General features: G+C 59.9%; 1 protein-coding gene across 8 annotated transcripts in view; it reads right to left on the bottom strand.

Moving 5' to 3' along the window:
* Positions 1-21,751, bottom strand: part of ADARB1 (adenosine deaminase RNA specific B1) — a 70,650-nt gene that overhangs the window by 16,956 nt on the left and 31,943 nt on the right. For 3 of the 8 annotated variants that reach the window (XM_036238099.1, XM_036238100.1, XM_036238096.1), the window contains exons 2-3: positions 18,878-19,003; positions 2,305-2,379 (exon numbers count right to left, since the gene is read on the bottom strand). In XM_036238099.1, coding sequence (XP_036093992.1) covers positions 2,305-2,308 — 4 coding nt within the window. In that variant the 5' untranslated portion in view covers positions 2,309-2,379; positions 18,878-19,003. Of the gene's footprint in view, positions 1-2,304; positions 2,380-8,596; positions 9,036-18,877; positions 19,004-21,751 lie in introns of those variants that run through there. The other 5 variants (XM_036238101.1, XM_036238102.1, XM_036238097.1 and 2 more) reach the window with 2 other exon arrangements.

Genomic DNA, 21,751 nt, shown 5'->3' on the forward strand with positions numbered 1-21,751 from the left:
ACCCCTTGTTTTCCTGCCCTGTCCCCAGGGGCTGGCTGGAGCATGAAGCCAGGGCATCACGAGGCTGCCGACGTGACTAAGGGCCTACACCAGCGCCCGCAAATCCACAGTCCCTGAAGGGATCAAGACGTTCTAATGGCTGTGAAGCGAGTTCCAGGTGGCCTGGGTGTGTGTCTGCTTTCTGACATAAAGGCAGACCCTCCCTGCCATGCGAGCTGAAGGACCTGACATGCCAGTCGGCCCTCCCCACGGGAGGGCCCACGGGAGGGCCCACGGGACGGGACGTGGGCCGCCAAGGCCATGGGGGAAGCTCCCGTTTGAACAGCCCGCGGGAACCGTCCCGTCCTCCGCGAGGCGGGTGACGGGCTCTCTGCCACAGCGCCCCCCCAGTCCTGACACACACACCACTTCTCCCAGTTGACAAAGCTGACGGAATAGACCCTAAATTTCCATTTATAACATCCTCCAGCAAAAGCTCGATAGGTTACTCCTTCGGGAGCTCAGGGGAAGCGGAAGGCTCGCAGGGCAGCGTGGGGCAGGGCGGAGGGGCCGCAGCGAGGCCCCCGCAGACGGCCCCCCGGGCTGCGCCGCGGAGCCGGCCCGCTGGCAGCCACGCCGCCCGCCACGCCGCCGGGGCCCGCGGCTCCGCCGTGGCCGGACGCTTCCCTTTAAGAAACAAGAACGGTCAGGGCAGGGTCAGCAGTCTCGAGGAGGTAAGAACAACGGCCCTTCGACAGCGCAGTCCGCACACATCCTAAGGTCGCGGCTGTGGCAGGGGCGCCGCGCACGTCCGTCTTAGTAAAAGCGCTACTGGGGAAAGAAAAGGGAGACGTTACGACGGGGAGACGCGCCCTCGGCCGCGCCTCTTCTGGACCAAGGCTCCGCCTTCCACGCCTTCCACGCCACACCGCTCTATTTCAGGACTGCGGACGTTAGTCACAGGGCCGTTCCTGTCGCTTTCAAAGCAACAGAAAACAGAGCTGCCACCGCGGTGCCGGCGCTCAGACCGGCAGCTCGTCTCCCTGCACGAGCACTCGGCATTCCTGATCTGAGTTTCCGCAGGACCCGTTTGGGGACCGTCATGATCTATGCTGCGAGGTTTCCACCCAAACCAGGTGATCGCCGTGGACGGCGGGCCACAGTCCTGACAGGAAGGAGCCTGGGCACAGCCGCGCGCACTGCTCACAGGGGCGGCGAGCGGCACTGACCAGCGAGAGCGAACGGCCGGCCCCACGGGGACCTCACGGGCACGCCCACCGGAGGACCGCAGCCCGGAGCAGCCGGGGGGCACGTCCGCCCGCAGCGGGGACGTGACTGCCACGCGCTCCCGACGCGGCACGCGGGGCCCGACCTCGGCGGACAGAACGCCCGCTGGCCCCGCCTGCGACAGCGCCCGCCGGCGAGCCGGTGGTGCCCGTGCAGACCGGCCAGCCCCGAGGCCTCCGCTGGCCGGTCCTGGGCGATGTCACAGGGCATCGGCCTGGACTGTGCTCCAGGCATCAGCGACTGCCCCGATGAGGTGCCACCCGTCACTGAGACCTGCGTGCCCTTCCTCGGCCGCGACCAAGAACGGGCGAGCAGGCGTGTACCTACGTACACGGGTCAGAAAGGACATCTCAGGGCGATTCTGCTGATAGCTCCCCGCACCGTGGGAGCGTCTGAACCTCACAATCTGGGACCAAAGGTGACTCGGGAGAGAGAGGCATGTTTGCTGGACCCTCGGTGGGGGACGGCGTGGCGAGGACAGGCTGGCACGGCCTGGACCTCCCCGTCCCCTCCGCCCCTCCCCACAGAGAGGACGGTGTGGGGAGAAGGGCCCCAAGGCGAGCTGCAGGCCACACCAGTCCTAAGGCTCAGCAAAGTCTGGAAACTCAAGGCCACAGACCCGTGTGAGCCCGTGTCTAGAACTCCAGGGGGGATCGCTGTGTGTGACCGGATGACGTGTGAAGCGTCACCCTAGGGGGCCAGATGGTTCACTGCATCTCACATGTCATCTCAGATGTGCACAGCCTGGCAGCATCGTGAGAACCAGGCTGCGACTGACCAGGAGGCGTGCAGCTCTGTGGCATGTGCTCCAGGGACACGTGTGTCACCCAGGAAAACAGCCGAGAGTGATGACTCTGGACACGTGGCTTCAAGGAAGATGCCCGCGGTCAACAGGGAATGGATCGCAAACCTAAAACGGGCCACTGCGATCAGCCCCCATCGGCGGAAGCCCGCTGCCCCCACCGGTCCCCGGAACGGCTCGCAGAGACATAGGGCCCGGGGAGGCGCTTGGCGCCGCGCGGCAGGCCTGGGCCTTACTCATGTTCTCTTCATCGTCTGGGTCCGCGGCAGAGCGCTGCTGGGGGCTCCTGGACCGGCTCAGGCGGCTTCCGTCTGAAAGAGCAAGGAGAGAATGCTCAGTGGGCCTGGCGTGCGGTGATGCGGGCGGGCCTGCCTGGGAGCCACGACGAGGTCACCACAGACCGGGGACAGCGCGGAGGCCAGGACTGGGCACCGATGCCCCCGCCGCCCCCACACCTGTCTCCACCTGGCCTGAGGGCTCTGCTGTGGGGAGGCACGACGGAGGGGGCCAGGGAGAGCACCCCCCAGGAGAAAGGTGAGGGTGTGCCTGAGCGAGACCCCTCCCATGGGAGGGCCGAAGACCAGGGCCTCAGGCCTCAGGGCAGAACCAGGCCGGTGGCCGCCAGATCTTTGCCCCGGGCTATGCACAGGGGAAGAAGGGCCCACGGCATCTCAGGTGCCAGCGAGTAGCATGTCACGTGGATGAAGTGCAGAGCAGGGCACTTTTGAACCTGATCTAATTTCTCAACCATCAGGAACTCGTTGTTTTGTTGGCGGTAGAAGCCACAGGAAATCCTCAAAGAACAGTCACTCCAGTTATCTAATGGTGGACAAATGTAAGAGCTTCCTCTTCCTCGAGTGGCTGCCCTTAGCAAAGCTCGTCCTAACACGCGGTCTGTAAGGAAAGCATCCTTCCGATTGCGACTGAGGACAAAGAAGACTCGCACACTTTGTAGCTGCGTTGCTTTGCACGCATGTGAAACTTACATTATAAATCACCTGAAGGCAAGTTCAGTACATTAAGAAAACAGTGACTAAAATGTGCTCAAGCATGCACATCGTACAAATGTCTCTCATGGGTCATGTGTCTAAAATACAGTTCTGTGACAGTCGTTTAATAATGTCGAATCTAACTGTCTATCTGGCAAAAATGTTGCTAAAAGCTAAAAGAGAAATGTTCAGAACCTTTTACTCAGGACGGTGCTCCGGGCAGTTTTAAGAGCACCGCTGTTCCGTGTTCGTTAGTTACTCCTGGATGTGTTTTCTGAGAATCTGTGTGCAAAGCACAGCGCCGGCTGCGGGACGTGCGACTTCGCGCCGCGTGGGCCCCGCGTGGGCGCCGCAGCACGCCCAGGAGACGGCCGAAATGGAGCCGGGGCTGGCGAGGACGCAGGGTGGCCCCCAGAGAAAGGGTCCCGCGGCTTTTGAAAAACCAAACCTGGCGTTTGTCCCAGAGAAACGCAGACGCACGGTCACGCGGAGGCAAGATGCTCTCGGCCGCTTCACGCGCAGCCGGCGGGACCCCAGCTGCCCGTCCGGCGCTGGGCGGTGAGACCGGCGGTGGCCCCCATGCCACGAACAAGGCGTGGCAATAAAAGGGACAAACTGCCAGTGCCCGCAGCGACCCGGGCCGGGGGCCGTACGGACGGGGACTAGGTCGGCGGGAGCCACCTGGGGCGGTGGAGCGCCCCGGACCCTGCCTGGACCGGGGCCGGCGTCCCGTCTGCGGCAGGAAGCGCGTACAGGGGACGCGCTTCTCCTGGTGGGGTTTCTGACAGCTGCGTGCGACTCGGCGGTCTCTCTGACCAAGACCCTGATGAAGCAGCAAGCAGAAGGCGCGCAGCGGACGCGCTTCGCCGGCGACGCTGTGCTTGGGAGGCCCCTGCAGGGCCGCACGAGGGACGTGTCTGCAGGGCCGCTGACGGCAGGCGTGAGGCGCGGGGGCGCCCGACGTGCGCGGCGCATCTGGTCCCCGCCCCCGCCCCTGACGTGCGCGGCGCACCTGGTCCCCGCCCCCGCCTCCCGCAGTGTGCGCTGCGCCTGGTCCCCGCTCCCACACGTGAAAGTCCGGAGGGAAGGACGCGGCATGTCTCGCAGTGGACACCACCCGGCGGGGCACGGGGCGGGCTCAGCGTCCGCGGGGGAGGCCAGCAGTGGAAGCCGCTGGCACGGTCCACAAATGCCAGCCCGGCGGGCACCGAGGTCCCAGAACAAAGCCGAGCGGCGGTGCGCACGCGCGCCAGCCCCGCCACGGCCACTGCCCTTCTCCCTGAAAGGCGCCCCGCACGGCCGGGCTGCAAAGACGGGAGATTAAAACCCCGTGAAAAGGCCACAGGGAGCGACTCCGGGGACGGCAGTTAAAGGAAAGCTTTCTTCGGCAGTGACATTCAGGATGCCCAAAGCAGGACGTGGGCTCCGCCCGGGGCGGCCAAGCGCAGGGGGGCCAGCAGGCCCAGCGTCCGAGGCCTGGGATGGACGTTTCCCTCGGTCCCCGCTACGATTGCAACTTGTGTTTTTCTAACAGGACTGGACACGCCGATGCTAAGGTTTGTGTGGAAAAACGAACGGGTCTGAATACTTGGAAAAACCTCTGAACCACGGGAGCAGTGAGTGGGGGCTTCAGGCAGGGCGCCCAAGGGCACGGAGCCCCGCTGTCATCGGCCACACTCACGTCTTGGGGGTCGGTGGCTCTGCTGGTCTGTGGGGGCGGGGCGGGGTGTGGCACTTGCAGCAAGCGCTCCTGGGCATCGCCGTCGCCGTGGCTACAGGAGGGCCAGGGCCGCACGTGCACACCTCTCAATGTCCCTAGTCACGTGTGGCTGTTCGTGGTCAGTCAGAACTCCAGGCTGGGTGACACAGAAAACACTGACAGTGACCACGACGCTGGACGACCGACCGTGCGCGGGGGAGAGACGCGGGCCGCCCCGCCCCCTCGCCGGAGAGACGCAGGCCCGCCCCGCCCCCACGCCGTGCAGGTCCCGCTGCGGACACTAGAAACCTTGGTGATCTATAATCTCAGGAGAATTAATGTGATTCTGAAAGAAAAGAATGTTCAAAGTCACGTTTCAACTTGTTCTCAGGCCTTAACCTCCAGGTGCACCCATGGGTGTACCTGGTAGAGGTCATCCGGCAACACCTGACCACAGAGACAGCCAAGTATAAACCAGTCTCTCTTACGATGGCGCCAGGGTCATCAGCCAATCACATCCAGATTTTTAGTAGAGTTCCAGACACATAAAAGCTAGAATCTTCTGCACACACCTAATCGTTAACTACACCTACTTAAGTAGATAAAACTGAGCTACTGAGAATGTTCGTAAAGTGTGATCGGCACACCCATGCGTGTGCACACGCCCTCGGCACGGCTGCCTGAGCGACAGCAGTGTTCAGAACGCGACCAGACCGGAGCCCGGTCCAGAGCAGCAAAGCTGCAGTGCCGCCCAGTCGCCCATGGGAGAGGAAACACTGGTGGACGTGCTTCCTCCCTCACGGGCGGCCCTCCTCCAGCGCACACGCGACCTCCGGCCCTGCCAGAGGCTGGGGCCACCCCTTCCCCCGCTACGCACAGGGCGGAAGCAACACGCCCTGCAACTCCACCTTCGCGTCCACCAGACGCTACCTGGGGGGGGGGGCCCATTCCAGAGCACGTCCCAGGTCTGACAGCTGGGGCGGTCCCCCTGCTGCTGCCTTCCCGCCGCCCGCACGCCGGTCCTGTGCATCCCGCCTCCCTGGTGCCGCCACACGGAAAGCCCTAATGGGTACTCGGACAAACGGGTAGACGCACGGGTGATGGGTGATGGGTGGGTGGCTGCGTACGTGGGTGGGTGGGTGGATGGACGGATGAATGCGTGGATGGATGAGTGGCCAAGTTCCTGGGTGAATGGGTAGACAGATGGGTTGGTGGATGGACAGATGATGAATGGCTGGGTACAGGCGTGGACAGGTGCGTGGACGAGTGACTGGGGGATGGGGGATGAGGGGATGGGGAGTCGGGGGGATGGATAAATGCCATCCCCCCTACACCCGCAGCGGGAGCCACGCCCTGCACCTCACGGAGAGGGACGCCCTCAGCGCGGGGAAGCCAGGGCAGGAACCAGGACCGGAGGCGGGCCTGACGGCCGCCTGCTCCCCCACGGCCAGGAAGAGGGGACAGGGCAAACGCTTCGGCGGCCGGCCCCAGCAGCCCTCGGGGCAGCGCACCGCCACGGGCCTGGGTCCCCATTTCTACAAAAGGCCCCCTCACCCGTTCACGTCCCCATCCTGGAAACACAGGAGACCCCAGCCTCACACTGCAGCGGGCTCAGAGCTGCCGCCCACGTCATGGGGGTCTTCTCACGGTGAGCAGAGTGACCGCGCACAGGTAAGGGCCTTGTCGACTTGGGACGGAGTCCTGGACGAGAGAGCCCTTGGTCTGGAAATACAGGACCTCAGTCATACAGCACGCGGGGCGGCTCTGTGTCCCCCCCGCCCCCCACGGCTCCTTTACTCCGCAGCAGTGCCGGGGTGGGAAGGGGCAGGAGCCAGCAGGCAGTGTGGTGCAGGGAAGGCAGGCATGGGGGGTCTCACTGTCCCCGGCAGTGTGACCTGGGCTCCAGGCCCGCCTCGGGTCTCGGGCTGGTAGGATCTGCTCGGCGGACGCCCAGGGCTATAGTTTCATTACACATTATTCTCGTCTAACCAAAATTTTCCGATGACTAAGCAAATCCATCTGTGCCTCGTGCCCAGCTACCCTGCGGAAGGGGGCGGCCTCGGGGGTAGCGAGGAGACCGTGTTGCCACGGAAGCCCAGAAGGAGCCTGCGGCTGCACTGTCCTCAGCAGACGACGAGGTCTCAGGGAAAACTCCATACACGTGGCCCAGAGCACCTCAGAGTGCCACAACACTAACAACCTACATCTCACGTCTTGTAAAATTTGGTCCAGTTGGTATAAACAGGACGGCTGATTAAAAAAAAAATTTTTAAAGGCACTTTTAGTAGTTTCAAATATAGTGCACATTGCAGATAAGAACAAGTACTAATGTACGATGTGATCCTGTTTAATGATATTCACATAAACACAGAAACGTCTAGTGAATACGACATTTATCACCTGGGCTTAACTGCGACATCTTGTAATACTCTGAGTTTCTCAAGATTTTGCTCCAAAATTGCTATGTACTCGAGGAGGGTTCCTCTATGGAAGGGTGCGATTCTGGCGCACGTGAAGACACCTGCGCCTGCACACAGTGGGGCTGGTTTAAACCCCCGGGATCACGGCACGTTCCCCGAGGACGACGGCAGAACTGCTCTTGCACGGGTCAGTCCTTCCCCAGCTCTGGCGCTCAGTGAGGAGGGGCCGTGGGGAACCGCGCGGCTCTACGCGGGGGTGTTAGACAAAAACTTCTCCCCATTTTGCTTTCGCCTTTGTCTTACTTTTGTGTTGCTTTTAAAAACGCCCTGCTTTCAAATGCTCAGCGGAGGCATCGAAACACGCCAGCTCTGAAACCAGCGAGGGAAGCAGAGAGCGGCGCCGAGCCCCCGGCGGCTGGGCCTCCGGCACCCACGGTCCCCGACACGGCGGGCGTGGTGCCTCAGCGCCCCAGACACGGTCCCGCCGGGCACGGCCGCTTGTCATGTTTAGCAACATGCTATTTTCCTGAGATTGCTGGCTCCAAACGTGATTTCTTCTTCCTTTTACGAAACCACATTAAACACTGTGGCTCACTGCACTTCCTGACGGATGGCCGTCCCCTGCCACAGAACACCCCGCAGGTGGTGTCGTGATGGCAGGCTGTGTGTGGTCCTAGCTGCTGGTGGGTGACGAGGTGACACCCAGGAACAGAGGCTGGCCGCACACCGGCCGGCCCCCCCCCCAGAAGCATCTCCACCTGAGACACTGTCTGCTGGTTCATGCGTGTTAAGTGAAGACAGCGAACTCTGCACCCTTTTACACCAACAATTCAGCCCCAAAGCCGGCACTGTATAACTGCTATAATCACAGAGAACTTTTCAATCTGGTGGTAAGAAAAAATATATAAATTTTAATGCCTTAAAACGTCAAGCTGAACTAAAGACTGAGATTACCCGGAGTTTTGAATGCAAGGAATTTGCTCTCCGTGTTTCTGAAAGGAAGGTACTTTAGCAAGGCCAGCCTTTCTCCCGCAGGAAGAGCACTTTTAATGTCAGACAAGCTGCAACGGGGCCTGGCTGCGGGGGGACCGTCACCAACCCTCTGTCTCTGGAGAAGCTCTTAATACTCAAAACTACAAACTGCTAAGGTTTCATGAACAGCTTTATAAAATGTACTTTAAACTTTGAAGCTAAAATGATTCCCACACATGTCTACAGACATGTTTTTAAATCCACCTTCTAGATCAGCTCCCATCTAAAATTCTATAAAATGCCAACAGAAAAGAGAGGCGCCGTCACAGAAAACACGGAGTGCCTGGCCCCGGCAAGGTGAACTCCCGAGTGGTGCACCCCAGAAGACATTCCTGCGTGGCATTTGAAGTGCACACTTTACACTGCGGGGTGAACTTAAAGGACTCACCTCTCCTCTCCGAGCGCTTCCTGCGCCTCCTTCTATACCGACGCCCCAGGACGCTGAAGAGGGGCCCCATGGCCACAGCCCCAGTGCCAAGTGAGGCCATGCAGCCGGCCGCGATCTCATTCTGTGCCCCTCTCACCGCCAGTCGCTTTGGCGGCGCGGCAACAATGGCTAGCCCCCTGCCGACACGCCCCTCCTCTGCCAGGCCCATTCATCACGCGGCGAATTAGGGCGATCCAGCTCCACGGGGACTTCCAGCACACCGCCCAGAAGTGACGTGTGACAGTTAACCCTTCAGTGCCGTCACAGGCTCGACCCCGACAGTAGGGAGGACGAAAGACGCGCCCGGGGAAACAGGAGCCTCCACCGCAAGCAAAGTCCTGAGTGAACGCCCTCTGCCCTCCTTACGGCGGACACAGTTCCCGAAGCAACTGCGCGCAGGTGTCACTCCGGGGCAGCAGCGACCTGCCGCGCCACTCTGCGCCCCTCCGTGCTCATCCCCGGTCCCCCCGTGGGCTCCCTGCTGCACGGCAGGGGCACAGCCTGCCCCCCACTGCGCGCTCGGCTCCCGGGGTGCCGCAGACCTGGCCACCTCGCGTGCGCGCCCCGTACACGTGCCTGTCGCCCGGGCTCAGCACTGAGCGCCACAGCCCACAACGTGCTCTAGGCCAGAGCGACGCTGTCCAGGCCCCGGGAGACACCCTCCCACCGTCTGGGCCCTGTCCTTGGAGAAAAGGCTGCGGCACCCGAAAGCCCCGGGGGCCGCGTCGCCCTGGCAGGGGTCAGGTTACGGGGGGAGGTGGGCAGAAGAAGCACCTAGGTAAGTCTCTGCTCCAAGCAGGCGCTGCGGGTGGAGCAGAGTCCCTCGCTCGCAGTTCCACGGGCGCCCGGGGGAACGCGGGGTCCCAGCACCGCGCAGGCGCCGCGGCCAGCGCGTCCCGCTGCGCTGGGACTTGTGCGCGCCGAGCGGACACACTGCGTGCGAGACGCGCGGGCGTCTGGGCGGCGGTCAGACGCCACCGTCGCCAGGGGCCTGACTGACTTTTGACAACATTACTAATATGATTTCACGAAACATTCAAAGAGTTAAATTAAAAACTCGGTTTCCTCTAGATAATTTTGATGTAAACATTTGATAGTAACTAATTTGTATAACTTAATTTTAATAAATTATTTTGAATAGCAGTTTCCAAAAACATGAAAATTAGTATAATGTTTTGCTTTGTTGTTTACTTAAATTCACTTTTTTAACAGAAATACATTCAAATTTTGTATACCTTAAATTCGGTTACCTGTTTTATTTTTAATCCTTTGAATGACAGGCCATATAATAAGTATTTTAGACTTCAGGGCCCTACGTCTCTGTGCTTACCAACTCAATGGGGCAGCGTGGCCTTGGGTTGGGGCTGGGGGAGAAGCTTCCAGCAAAGGCTGCCCGAGTCTGGGTGGACCCCTTCAAGAAACAGAGAAGTCCTCTCTTACAGCTTCTGAGGTTGTGACCTGGGCTCAGGGGTGACAGTGACACTCCATGGTGCCGGAGCCCCGACAGGCCGGTTCTGGGACCCTGCAGACCTCTCCAAAAACCCTGACAGTCCGCGCACCTGCAGAGACAGGGACAGGGACAATGGCCCACCCTCAGGGAGGAGGCGGAAGGCTCGGGGCAGAGCGAGGTCCCCAACCAGGCTCCTAGGGACTCCAGGAGGGACTTGGGGCAGGACGAAGAAAGCATGGCCTGAAGAGCGGGGAGGGGAGCAGGCGCGCGGCCCTGGGACTCCAGGTCCAGGCACGTCCGCGTCCACGACGTGAGGGCTCCGAGGTGAGCGCGCAGACTGAGCCACGGGCGGGCGGAGCTCCGTCGGCTCTGCGGCCAAGGCCGGGTTCCCTGCTCTACGGCTGCTGTGCGTTCACTCTGCCCCAAAAGCCCGGCCTTGGGGATCCGGAGCGCCCCATTCTGGTGAAAGCAGCACCGAGACGTCAACAACCCCTTCTTTCTGCAGTTGGACGCGGCGCGCATGCGCCTCCATGCTGCAGGTCACCTTGGACAAAATCCTCACCAACAGCCATATCCGCGCGGGCATTCCTGCTGGCTGCCACTCGCAGAGGGGTGGGGGTGGGGGGCTGGAATCTGTCAAGTTCAGGTACACCGTATACCTGAAAGCAACCACGGGGATTGGAATCAAGCAACCAAATAAGAGATCGTGCAAAAGGAAAACATAAACCTTCAATTGTTTCAAAAGAGAAATGAGAAAATCTCCTTGGCCCTGTTACGGTCGCCTACTGTATTTATAAACTGCATTTGGGGACTTCCACGGGTTTCTTTATTTGTTCCCTCGTCATGCGGCAAAGCGAGTCAGTACCCGAGCATGGAAGTGGGCATGCACAGTGACTAACCAGGCCAGAGCATGCAGCTGCTGGGACCAGCCCCGGGGGTCCCCTAACGGGGACAGGACCGAGGAAGAAACGACCTGAGAATGGAGCCGAACTTCTGGAACTCTCTTATCCAAGAGAAAGAGCTCCACACTGTTAGAGCGTAGTCCAGACCAAGGCAAACATGGATTTAAAGGAAAAAAAAAAGTGTAGAGGATGAAAAGCTGTTCGTTTTTTGGATTCCTTATGATGAAATTATTCTGGGAAAATAATGCTTAAAGAAGTCTGGCAAAATAAGGACATCTCCCTGGCTGCTGGGGGCACTCGGATTTTTGGAAAGTAAACTGTCACACCCTCTCTCTGCACCCAGGTCTCATCTGGGTTGAGTTTCTCCCGGAAGCTGAGCCGGTCTCTCGTTTACTTCCGACGTGAGAAGAGGTGGCAAAGAGGCAGGTGGCTCCCAGGTGTGGCTGTGCTCCCTGAGCCCCTGACCCCACAGGAACAGCCCTGCGGGAGGCCACCACCAGCAGAGACCGAGTTGCTGTGGTGACTTCCTGTCAAAGGTTTCCTACCTGGTTCCTTGAAATGAGAAAATTATAATTTCTCCATCTCTATCAGAACCCTGACCTAAAAGGGACAAAACATTTTACATAGACATAGCAGAATTTATAACGAGTATATTCCCCAAAAGAAAAATCTGCAGTGTGCATATGCCCCTACATATTTAGCTCTCGTGGCATGAATCGGATAAATCTGACACGCTAAGCCTGGGGAGAAGCGCGGCGGGCGGCTGTCTGGACAGGCTCATAGGCCCCTGGTGCGTCCGAGCGCGTGAGCCGCGCGGGTTCACACAGGCTTAATGCCCGCCGCCGAGAACCTCCCCGACGGCTGGTTCCTCCGGACTCGGTCAAACGAGATGCTGCTTGTGCTGGAAATGCACTAAAACCACAACCCAAGAGGTATGCCGTCCGGGAAGAGCCGTTCGGCACAGGCACAGCAGTTAATGCAGCAGGAGGCACAGTGCAGCCCGCGAGGGCGCCCTCTGCCGGCCGCCGGCCGCCTGCGCGTCTGTCCGCGCCACGTGCGCGTGCGCGGTGACCCAAGGCCGCGTTGCCCTGCGCTGTCCAGTGTGTGTCCACTCATCGCAGGGCGAACCGCACTGATGGGATCTCACTTTCCTGGCGCTCTGCCCCTGGGGGTCCTGCAGACCCGCGGAGAGGCCGCCCGTTCTCGTAGGTGGGGGCCCAGCCAGCAGCGCGCCCCGCTTATCTAGCTCTCGCTCTCCAAGCCAGCATCCCCCCTGCGCTGCACCAGCCTGGGCCAGGTGCCAGGCACCTGGTACGGAGACCACCGAACAGCCCAAAGCCCATGGGATTATCCAAACTGCCAGTCCTACACTTGTACCCCACGCTGCGTGCCTCTCCGGCGGAAGCCCCAAGAGAGGCTCTGTCGGAGCCACGAGCCTCCCCCACCTTCTGCCTCGGGGCTGGACCTGGCACGGCCCCCCGCGGGCTGTGGCGTGGCACGCCCCCTCCGGGCTGTCCTTCAGTGGCCCTGGCCTCTCCCTGGTGTCACTCAGGCGCCTGCAACAGCCACGGTCGTGAGGGTCCACGAGGCCGCGGCTCGCGGTCCAGACCTGCCGGATTTCACGGCGCCAGTCCACGCAGGCTCCTGCTGGGGAGGCGCACGGAGCCCTCCGCGCGCCGACGCGCCTGCCTGCGGCCGCGAGGGCGGACGCTCCGGCACCCACGGGCCAGTGCGGCAAGAGCGCCGGCCACGCCTTCGCTTCCATCTCGGAGAGCGGCCCTCCGCTTCTTCCTCGGGACATCGCCTGAGCACACAGGTGCCTTACGTTTTGCTTTCGTGAGAATCGGAGTAAGTCGGACCCCGGCCGCAGGACGAGGCGCGCGGCCTAACAGGGCTGGACGCGGGCGGAGGACTGGACACGCCGGCGCCCACACTTGGAGTCGTTCCGCAGGCCGCCGCCGCAGGTCGTGTCCTAATTCCGCCTCTGCCGCTTCCCTCTCTCTCTTCCCGACTCTTCCTTCCACCTCCAGGACTATTTAAGAGAAACAAAAATAGAACGCGGCGTCCACAGCAGCGAGAGGCTCACGGCCGAGCGGCAGGGACTTCAGGCAGCAGGTACAGCTTCTGCGGCCATCGCGCTGACAGTTTACATTTGAAAAAAATGCTTTAATGCTCTTTTTTTTTCCAACTTTAACAGTACATCAATTTCTGAATTCAGCTGTCACATCTTTGCAAGTTAACAACTGCTGAATTCTAGGAGAATGTCATAAATAGCCACATGCCATTTAGCATTGACATCCCTGGCATCTAATTAATTTTATTTTTATCTATGTCCTCTGAGTAAAGCCTCAAAAATTTAATGTTCCTAGAATATTAATTCAGAATAAAAACTCTTAAAACCTGTTTTTCTACTCTTACAGGAAGAAAAACAGTTTATTCCATTAGAATTCTAAGCTCTGCATGAGCTGGTTATTCATTACTTACAAATAATTGACACGTGAGACATTATAACGCCACTTAATCTTATATTAAAGTACCCTAAAAGTGTCTGTTAGAAGCACGGCTGCCGGCGAGGGAGCCCGGCCTGGGAGCCGGAAACCGCGGAGCTGGGACGCGGGCAGGGCCACCCCCATTGCGCGGGGCCGTGGCTTCAGGGGCCGCGGCTTCAGGGGCCGTGGCTTCAGGGGCCGCCATCCCAGGGAGGCGGGAAGCAACTGCCCACACACACGCGGAGGGCGTCGGAGGACACAGGATGGGAGACCCCAGCAGCCCCTGGCCACGCGCCCCCAGGACCGGCAGGGAGGCGGGGAGGCCCTGGAGCGGGGGCTGGTGAGGCCTCCTAGGCCGGTGTGACCACAGGTGGTCACTCTGCCTGGGAGTCCTGAGCTGGTTCTGGACTCCGCCTGCGGCAGAGGGGCTGTGGGCGCAGGGCTGCCGCCTAGTTAGAGCACACCCAGGCTCCTCGAGTTTACTTTTTCAATATGTCAAGATTCCTTACAACAGAAGGTCAAAATACCATACACGCCATCCTTTAACACGGTGGTTTTCCATATAAAGTGGCTTCACACGGGGATTGGTATCATTTTCTGTCTACGAGCATTGTCCCTCCGCTCCACTGAGATCCCAAACCCAATTAAAGCTTTGTCCATTTTCTTTGACCATGACTTTGCCAAGGAATTTTGGATTAAAATCAAAATCTACATTTCTCAAATGTCAACTGTTGATTTGAAAGAAAAAACAAAGAGTTGAACAAAGCACTTGATTTGAAGGCCCTATATTTAGCTCCAATAGCCTAAAGCTACCTAAAGCAAGGAAGCAGCCATAGGCTGTGGCCGGCAGATGGCTAAGGTGGTCCACGGATGGCTAAGGGGACCCACAGAGACCTTGGGCGGCCCGCAGGGGCTCAGGCAACATGCAGAATGCCAGCAGAGGGCAGCTCCAGCACACTAGGCCGGGGCCACGCAGGGCAAGCTGGGCTCCCCGCTATAGCCTGAGGCGAAGTTTGAAAGAAACGCTGTTACCAAGTCTGAACAGAAATTTGAAACAAATTGATCCACTATTTAAACAGATTTCTTGAAAGATTAGTTTTCGAATCACTCCTTAAAAACAATGCTTACTATAATTGATTCTGAAAAACGAAACAATGCAAACTTTTGAAATATGAAGTAAAACTGGCTGGAACTTAAAGAAGACAGAGGTTTGCTCGCACTCGAGCAGGGAGCTCGGGCTGAGGGCCTCCAGCGGGAAGGATCCAGGGTCTTCAAACCGGAACAGCACAAGCAGCGGTCTGCACAGGAATGTAAGACGGGACAAAGGTGTCAGGCGCCACTGAAAACTCAAGACGAGACGGAGAAACAAGGGCCCGAGCGAGCCAGCAGGGATGGGGACGCGGCCGGGACGGGGGACACCGCCCAGACGTGAAGGTCTGAAGGTGCCCCGACCCGGCGCTCGGCACTCGGCGCGCAGAAGGGGCGTGAACGGCACGAAGCGCGTTTCCTCAGCAACGTCACGGATGAGGGTCCGCAGGGCGGCAACCCCAGCGCAAGGGAAGGGCCGGGATGGCAAAGCCGGGTGGGGCCTCCGCGGGGCAGCACCAAGGACCAGCAGGAGGGCAGAGACGCCCAAGCTGCCCACCCCGCTGCTCTGAGACCGTGAGACCCCGAGGAGCAAGTGGGCACCCCGCTGCTAAGTACGGACCTGCGCTCCCCCCATCTGTACCCCACACTGCCCAGGGCCCGTGGGGCAGGCAGGGGGATAACCACTGTGGCTGCCAGCAGAGCAGGGTGCCGACGGCTGGAACCCCGAAGTAGCTTTGGGGCCGGTCCCCACTCGCACTGGGCCACAGAGCGCAAGCCACCAGCAGCCAGATGTCACCCCTCACTCTCACATGCCAGCACTGCGGACTGGGCTGCGTGCACAGAGCAGGGAGGAGGCTCTGGTCCCTGGTCACGCTGTGGACCTGGGCAGTGGCCTGGCCAGACCCGGCCCATCCAGACCCGACCCGTCCAGGACCCTGTCCCCACACAGCCAAGGTGACGGATGCAGGGCAGGACTTTATGGAAGGTGGACGGATCTCCACCTTAAATCCTTGAGCTACTCCCTTGCTTTATACTGGCAACTAAGACCAAACACACTCAAACACACATTTTGGTTAATTCAGTCTTATTAAAATTGGCAATCTGTCACCACACACTTATAGCTTGATAGTACAGGCTGATTTTTTTTGCAGTTTATCTTAATTATTTCCTAACTGAAATAGTAAGCTAAGATAATAGAACTGTAAAACCATGTTAACGAACTATATAATCAAAGCAATAAGTTTTTAAAGATTGGAACAGAATTGTGAAGCGACACTTCAATTCCATAACATAGTAAGCCTCCTCCACAAACTCAATTTATTATAATTAAACTTCTAAGTTGTTTGATAAAACTTAATTTACGAACCAGCTGTAGGTGTTCCCTACACTGCCTCACGGATCCCCTACAACGGTGACAGTGAACCAGACGTTTCTGCAGGACGGTGACAGTGACCCAGACGTTTCTGCAGGACGGGGTCCAGGACAGCGACGCCTAGAAGCGGAGCGATGAAAACCAGGGCTTTTCCTCAGCCCCTCCGCGTCCTAGAGCGACCCGACAGCGCCACCTGCTGTCCAGAGCCATCGGCTCCGTGACCCAAAGAGGCCCTCTGCTCCAGGCCCCGCCTGCTGTGGGCGCTGGCCTGCCCCTCATCGCGTGGTCTCGGTGTTCTGTCACACACACACAATGTCACAGGCACCAACATCAGGCTTGTGGCCATAGATCAGGACACCTCCTTGGGCGAGAGGGCATCTCAGGGATGATGGAGGTGTGCCAACCACACACGCCCGTCAAAACACATCGAGCCGCACCTTTAAAAAGGGTGCGCTTTACCGCACGTAAACTACGCCTCGATAAACCCAGCTCCAAAAACAAGAACCGCAGGAAAGCTGTGTAAGACAGTCATAGCCTCACGCTGAAGTAAAGCAGACACGCAGATTTGAGGAATGAATGGATGTCTTCCCAGACTGGCAGTGGCGTACGGAAGCACGTGGTTCCTCCCGCAATGAGCGGACAAGGCTGAAGCACTAACGTCACCGGCCCTGTCACTGTGCCACACCCACCACACGGGCGGGGGGGGGGGGGGGGGAGGGGACGGGCAGGGAGGTGGGCCACCGGCCCAGGACGGCCAGGGTCTGAACTGCACCATCCCCACGGCTCTGCAGGAAAGAGGTGGAACCCGACCGAACAGCACGATCCAGCGGTTCAGGGGACCAGCACGCGGCGTGGCACGTGGCGACCAGAGTGCGTGGAGGCCCCAGGCCCGCAGGAAGTCCCCGCGTGGCACACGGAGCGGGAGATACGGCCATGTGCACCGCTCCCGGCTCCCCGGGGAAGGCCATTCATCATCCTGCGGCCACAGACGCCGTGTGCGGGTCTGACACCGACCAGCCCCTGGGCACAGAGCAAAACGAGTTTCGTTCTTCACCTTCGTCTTAGCCAAAAGGCCGAGAAGCGATAATCTCTTCTTCGATAACGTAAAAAGAAACAGAGAGACAGACCGGACAAAGGCCCACCAGTGCAGAGGGAGGGGGTGACGGCGGGAGGGTCAGGGCATCACGCGCCTGACGCGGTGCGGAGCTCGGAGACGTCCGCGGTCCAGGGGACAAGAAACAGGCGAGCGTGCACGGGGCTGAGACAACTGGCAGAGGACCAAGGCTGCCCCCCGTCCTGGCTGCCCCGCGCCCCTCCCCAAGCCCCTGGCCCCTGCCCCCTTCACCAGGGATGCTACAAGAGTTCCATGTGCATTTTCTCAGTCTCTTTTGTGACTACAGCTGGCCACCCAGCAGTCTGGCCAACGAGATACAAGTGAAAACACGCCGGAGGCTTCTGGGATGCCTCGACGAAAGCGGCAAACGTGGGCCACACGGCCCGCTCCTTCCCAGGGCTCCACATTCTCTTGCGTGAATAGGGAGCTGGGTCACGGCAGTCACTCCGCTGTCCCCGCCAGGCGAGGCATCACAGAGGCGCCTCCTCCCCGTGCACGGACCTGGGCGAGATGGCTGGGCAAACTGACCTACACCCGGGCGTCCTCTTTGAAAGGGGGTCTGGTCCCTTCTGGAAGGAGGAAGGGTTGCTCCATGTGGTGCCACCCCCAGGGAGCTGGGCTGGTCCACGCTGTGCCTCACAGGGTAGGACGCGGACTGCCTAATAGGCCACCAGTGTGGCAGCTTGTGGCCGGAGATGAAGAAGCCACCCCAGCGGGCACGCTGCTCGCCGTGCTTCCTGGACAGAGAGCAGCAGAGCCCGTGGGCGCCGCCGGAACCGCGGAGTGACAGGGGCTGCGCTGGGGAGGCCTGTCCCACAGGGGAAGCCGCAGACAGAGTCCTCCCGACCTAGGGCTGCTCCAGACCCGGGACCTTGCAAAACAGATGCCATGCCGACGTGGCCTTTGGAACTGCTGCCGAGGGGCGGGGCCAGCGGACAAGGCCGCGGGCTGGGCCACAACTGAAGCTGGAGAACGCACTGAGAACCGCCCCACGCCCGGCCACTTCGTTTGACCTCAGTGACCTTTGGCCACGGTGCCCCCCTCAGGCGCCATCTGTGCTCAGCAGGTTAGTCTGGCCAACAGATCACTTGGAAGAAAATAACGCTGAGCTTTCGTACCACCACGCAAGGGTTCAGAACTCGGTGCCACGCTGACCGTGCACTGCGCCTGCGCCGGGCTGGGGTCACGGAGCTGGATGGCTCTCACGGCCAGCGCGCCCCGCTCTGCGGCGGGGCGGCTCCCGCTCCTGCCACCAGGAGCTGGCGTGAGGGTAGCAGGGCGCCCAGGGTGGGGTGCGGGGGGGGGGGCTGCCTCTGCTCCCGCCCCGCCCCCACGGCCCCTGCTCGGCGCCCGGCCCCGTCCTGCCGCCACCCTCTCCGCTCAGCCAGGGCTTCCAGACCCCAGCGCCCGGCCGGCCCAGTCAGGCGGCCGTGGACGGCGGCATGGGCCCCGCGGTGGCCACGCGTGGACGTCGTCTGGGCTTCAGAGTGCGGGGGTCCCTGCGCTTTGCGAGTAGAAGGCACTGCTGGGACCAGGGAGGCGGGGGGCGTCCCAGAAGAAAACACGGCCCTGCTCGGCGCGCTCTGCGGGGCGCGGGCCGCTGGGCGCGGCGCGGGAAGCCGCCCGGCACGAGCTCGTCACCCGCTGCCGGGAGGCGGGGGACGGGCTCGCCTGGCCTCGCGGCTCGTCTCCGCTCCTCTAAAGCGGACTGAGTCGTGTGACAGTCACCAAAAGAAAGTGCCAAACATGTATTCTTTTGGTCATTTCAAAAGGCGCGACCCCTCGCCGTCAGGCCAAATGCGGGCAGGCGGGCAGGTGGCACTCACCTCGCGGCTCCGAGCTCGTGTCCGGCGGATCCCGGGGCCCGTGCGCGCGCACGGCGGAGAGGGCGCCGCGTGCGCGCGCTTCAGCGGCTCCTCGCGCTCCGGGAGCCCAAGCCAGGGGGCTGCACTCTGCGGCACAAGAAGACCCAATTACTTTGCATTCCTGCACCCCGACGTTGGGCGCTTTTCACCCGCTCAGACACGCACGCTGATAGGAAGTACCCCGTTAAATATCCGCTCTCTCGACACAAGTTTACCTTACTTTTAATGTGCTCCTACGACTTTTTAAAACTGAACCCCACAACCCATCACGCCTCATCCCACCTGTCAGGGCAGGAAAGATGCCCACGTAACACCCACCACCCTCCTCGGCTCCGACGCGCGGGCCGGGTGCGCGCAGCACTCCTGCGCACGCACCTGCCTAGCGCACGCACCTGCCCGACGCACGCGTGCGCGCGGGGCCGAGAGACGCGCACGCGCCCAGCGGCTCCCAGTCCGCCCCGGCCGAACGCGCACAGGCCCAACGCGTGCTGCCGGCCGAAGGCAGGGAGACATCGCATGTCACTTCCCAGGGGCGGCATCCCCTAGCAAGTCGCTAATACACTTTCAAAACCCAAATGTGTAATGTTAACATTTCCTTTTCGCAAAAACCTGACATCCAAATGGAAAGTCCTCGGCGCAGAGCCTCGAGCTAAGGTCGAGGGGAGGAAGGGGTGGATCCCTGAGCGGGCATGGAAGACTGAGGCCCGCAGCGCAGACAGGTGTGTCTGACCCCCGGAAGCCCTGACTGACCGACCCAGGCGGCTGTCACAGCAGGTCCTCCGGGCTGAGAACTGGCCCCTTCCCGGTCTCCCGGCTGTGACCACTTGGGGTCCCCTGCATGGTGTTTCAGGGCTCTGCCAGGACTGTCTCAGCTGTGATGGAGCTAGGGACCCGCTGTATGACTAGCCACGTGACAACTGGCAAGGGCCGCCGGCCAGCCACCTGCCGTGGAAGGGCGGAGGACTAAGACGCCGTGCTGCCGGCGAGCGCGTGGGGGGGGCCAGGACAGCCCGAGGAGGTCGTCTCTTCCCTGCACGAGGGTCGGAGAGTGGCCGAGGGGGAAGCACACGGGTGCGGCACCGTGCGGCGAGCGGGCCAGCCGGGGGTCAGCCGAGCTGTGACCCTGCCCCCCGCACGTCGCCCGGACCCCCCCATGAAACAGGCAGGGATGTGGCGACCCACAACCTGGCAGGGGGGACAGAGGTAGGACGGGCGAGCAGAGCGCCCAGCGGGGGCGGCTCCGTGGCCTCCCGCTCCCCACACACGTGTGCAGACGGGCGGCCCGGCTGCGGCCCAGCTCACCGCCTTGCCTGAGCCTTGTCCTGCTCAGAAACCCTGGGCTCGGGATGTCCCCCGGAAAACAGTGGGACCCCACCTGAGTCAGGCTGGAGGGGCTCCTACCAGGGGTCCACATCCGACGGTCTGTCAACACGGGAGGTCCGATGCCGCCGCCACCCGGGGCCGTGCAGGACGTGTGCCCCGCGGACCCGCGAGCCTAGGCTTGCTGTATTCAACGAGCATGTCACTCGCCACCAGGCAGACTGTGGGCCAGTAACCGCCGTGCACATTAAACGAAGCAACTGTGTTTCCTTCCAAAGCCACATTGCCGCTGTAATTTAATTGGAGCGGACATCAGGGCTGCACTCTGCCCGCATGTAAGCACTCTCCGGATGGACCTTGCAGGTGCATGAGACCATCACGTGAGTGTACCGTCACACAAAAATGTCCCACGGAGCGGGCTCTCTGACATTTGGAGACGCCAGTTATTTCAAGACACAAAGGCTCGATGTGCTCAAGACAAGGGGTCGACAGGTGAGCAAGCGGCTGAGGGCGGCGAGCACCAGGAGCCCGCCCCCTGACTGCTACAGCGTCTCCTGCTTTCAGTGTTGAGAACGGGCGCCCCCCATGGAAGGATGGAGGGGTGCGAGCGGAGCCAGAGTCACAGAGCCCAGGGCTTGGGCAGGGTGGGAGGCCCCGCACAGAAACAGATACAGAAAGGCAGCCAAAGTGGGAAAATGAAGCCGCAGAAACCGCATGAGAGAAGGAAACAGAGAGCCAGAAATAATAGACTCAAGCAACCTAACAGATGCAGAGTTCAAAACACTGGTCATAAAGATGCTCAATGAACTTTTGAGAACTGCAGAGAACTCCAACAAAGAGAAAAAACATAAAAATGGAAATGGAAATTATAAAAGGGAACCAGTCTGAAATGGAGAACACATTATCTGAGGTAAGAAATATATTAAATAGAATAAACGAAGTGAATAAAGAAAAGGATCAAATGCCTTATCTAAAGGACACACGATCATAATGGCAAGAGATAAGATGCCAAGACTATAAAAATAATTTAAGGAGCATGTGGGACACTATTAAGGGTCCAAATATCAATCTGATCGGCATAACTAAAGAAAATCAAATTGTTGAACAGCTGTTTGAAGAAATAACGATGGAAAACTTCCCTAAACTAGTGAAGGAAATGGACATAAAACCCCAGGAACCTCAGAGAATTCCAAAAATCAGGGATCCCAAGAGGCCCACACCAAGACACATCATAATAAAAATGCCAAAGTTTAAATACAAAGAAACAATATTAAAAGCAGCAAGAGACAAATAGATAGTTACTTACAAGGGACCAACCAGAAGACTGGAGCTGATTTCTCAAAAAAAACGATGCAGGACAGAAGGGTCTGGCAAAAACCATCCGACAGGATGAACACCCAGGAGCTACGACCAAGAATAATTTATCCAGCAAAGCTATCATTTAGAGTTGGAGGACAGATAAAGAGCTTCCCAGACAAAAATAAGCTAAAGGAATTTATCTCCACCAAGCCGGTA

The sequence above is a fragment of the Rousettus aegyptiacus genome, unplaced genomic scaffold, assembly GCF_014176215.1.
Source record: "Rousettus aegyptiacus isolate mRouAeg1 unplaced genomic scaffold, mRouAeg1.p scaffold_m13_p_20, whole genome shotgun sequence".
Classification (NCBI taxonomy): Eukaryota; Metazoa; Chordata; class Mammalia; order Chiroptera; family Pteropodidae; genus Rousettus; species Rousettus aegyptiacus.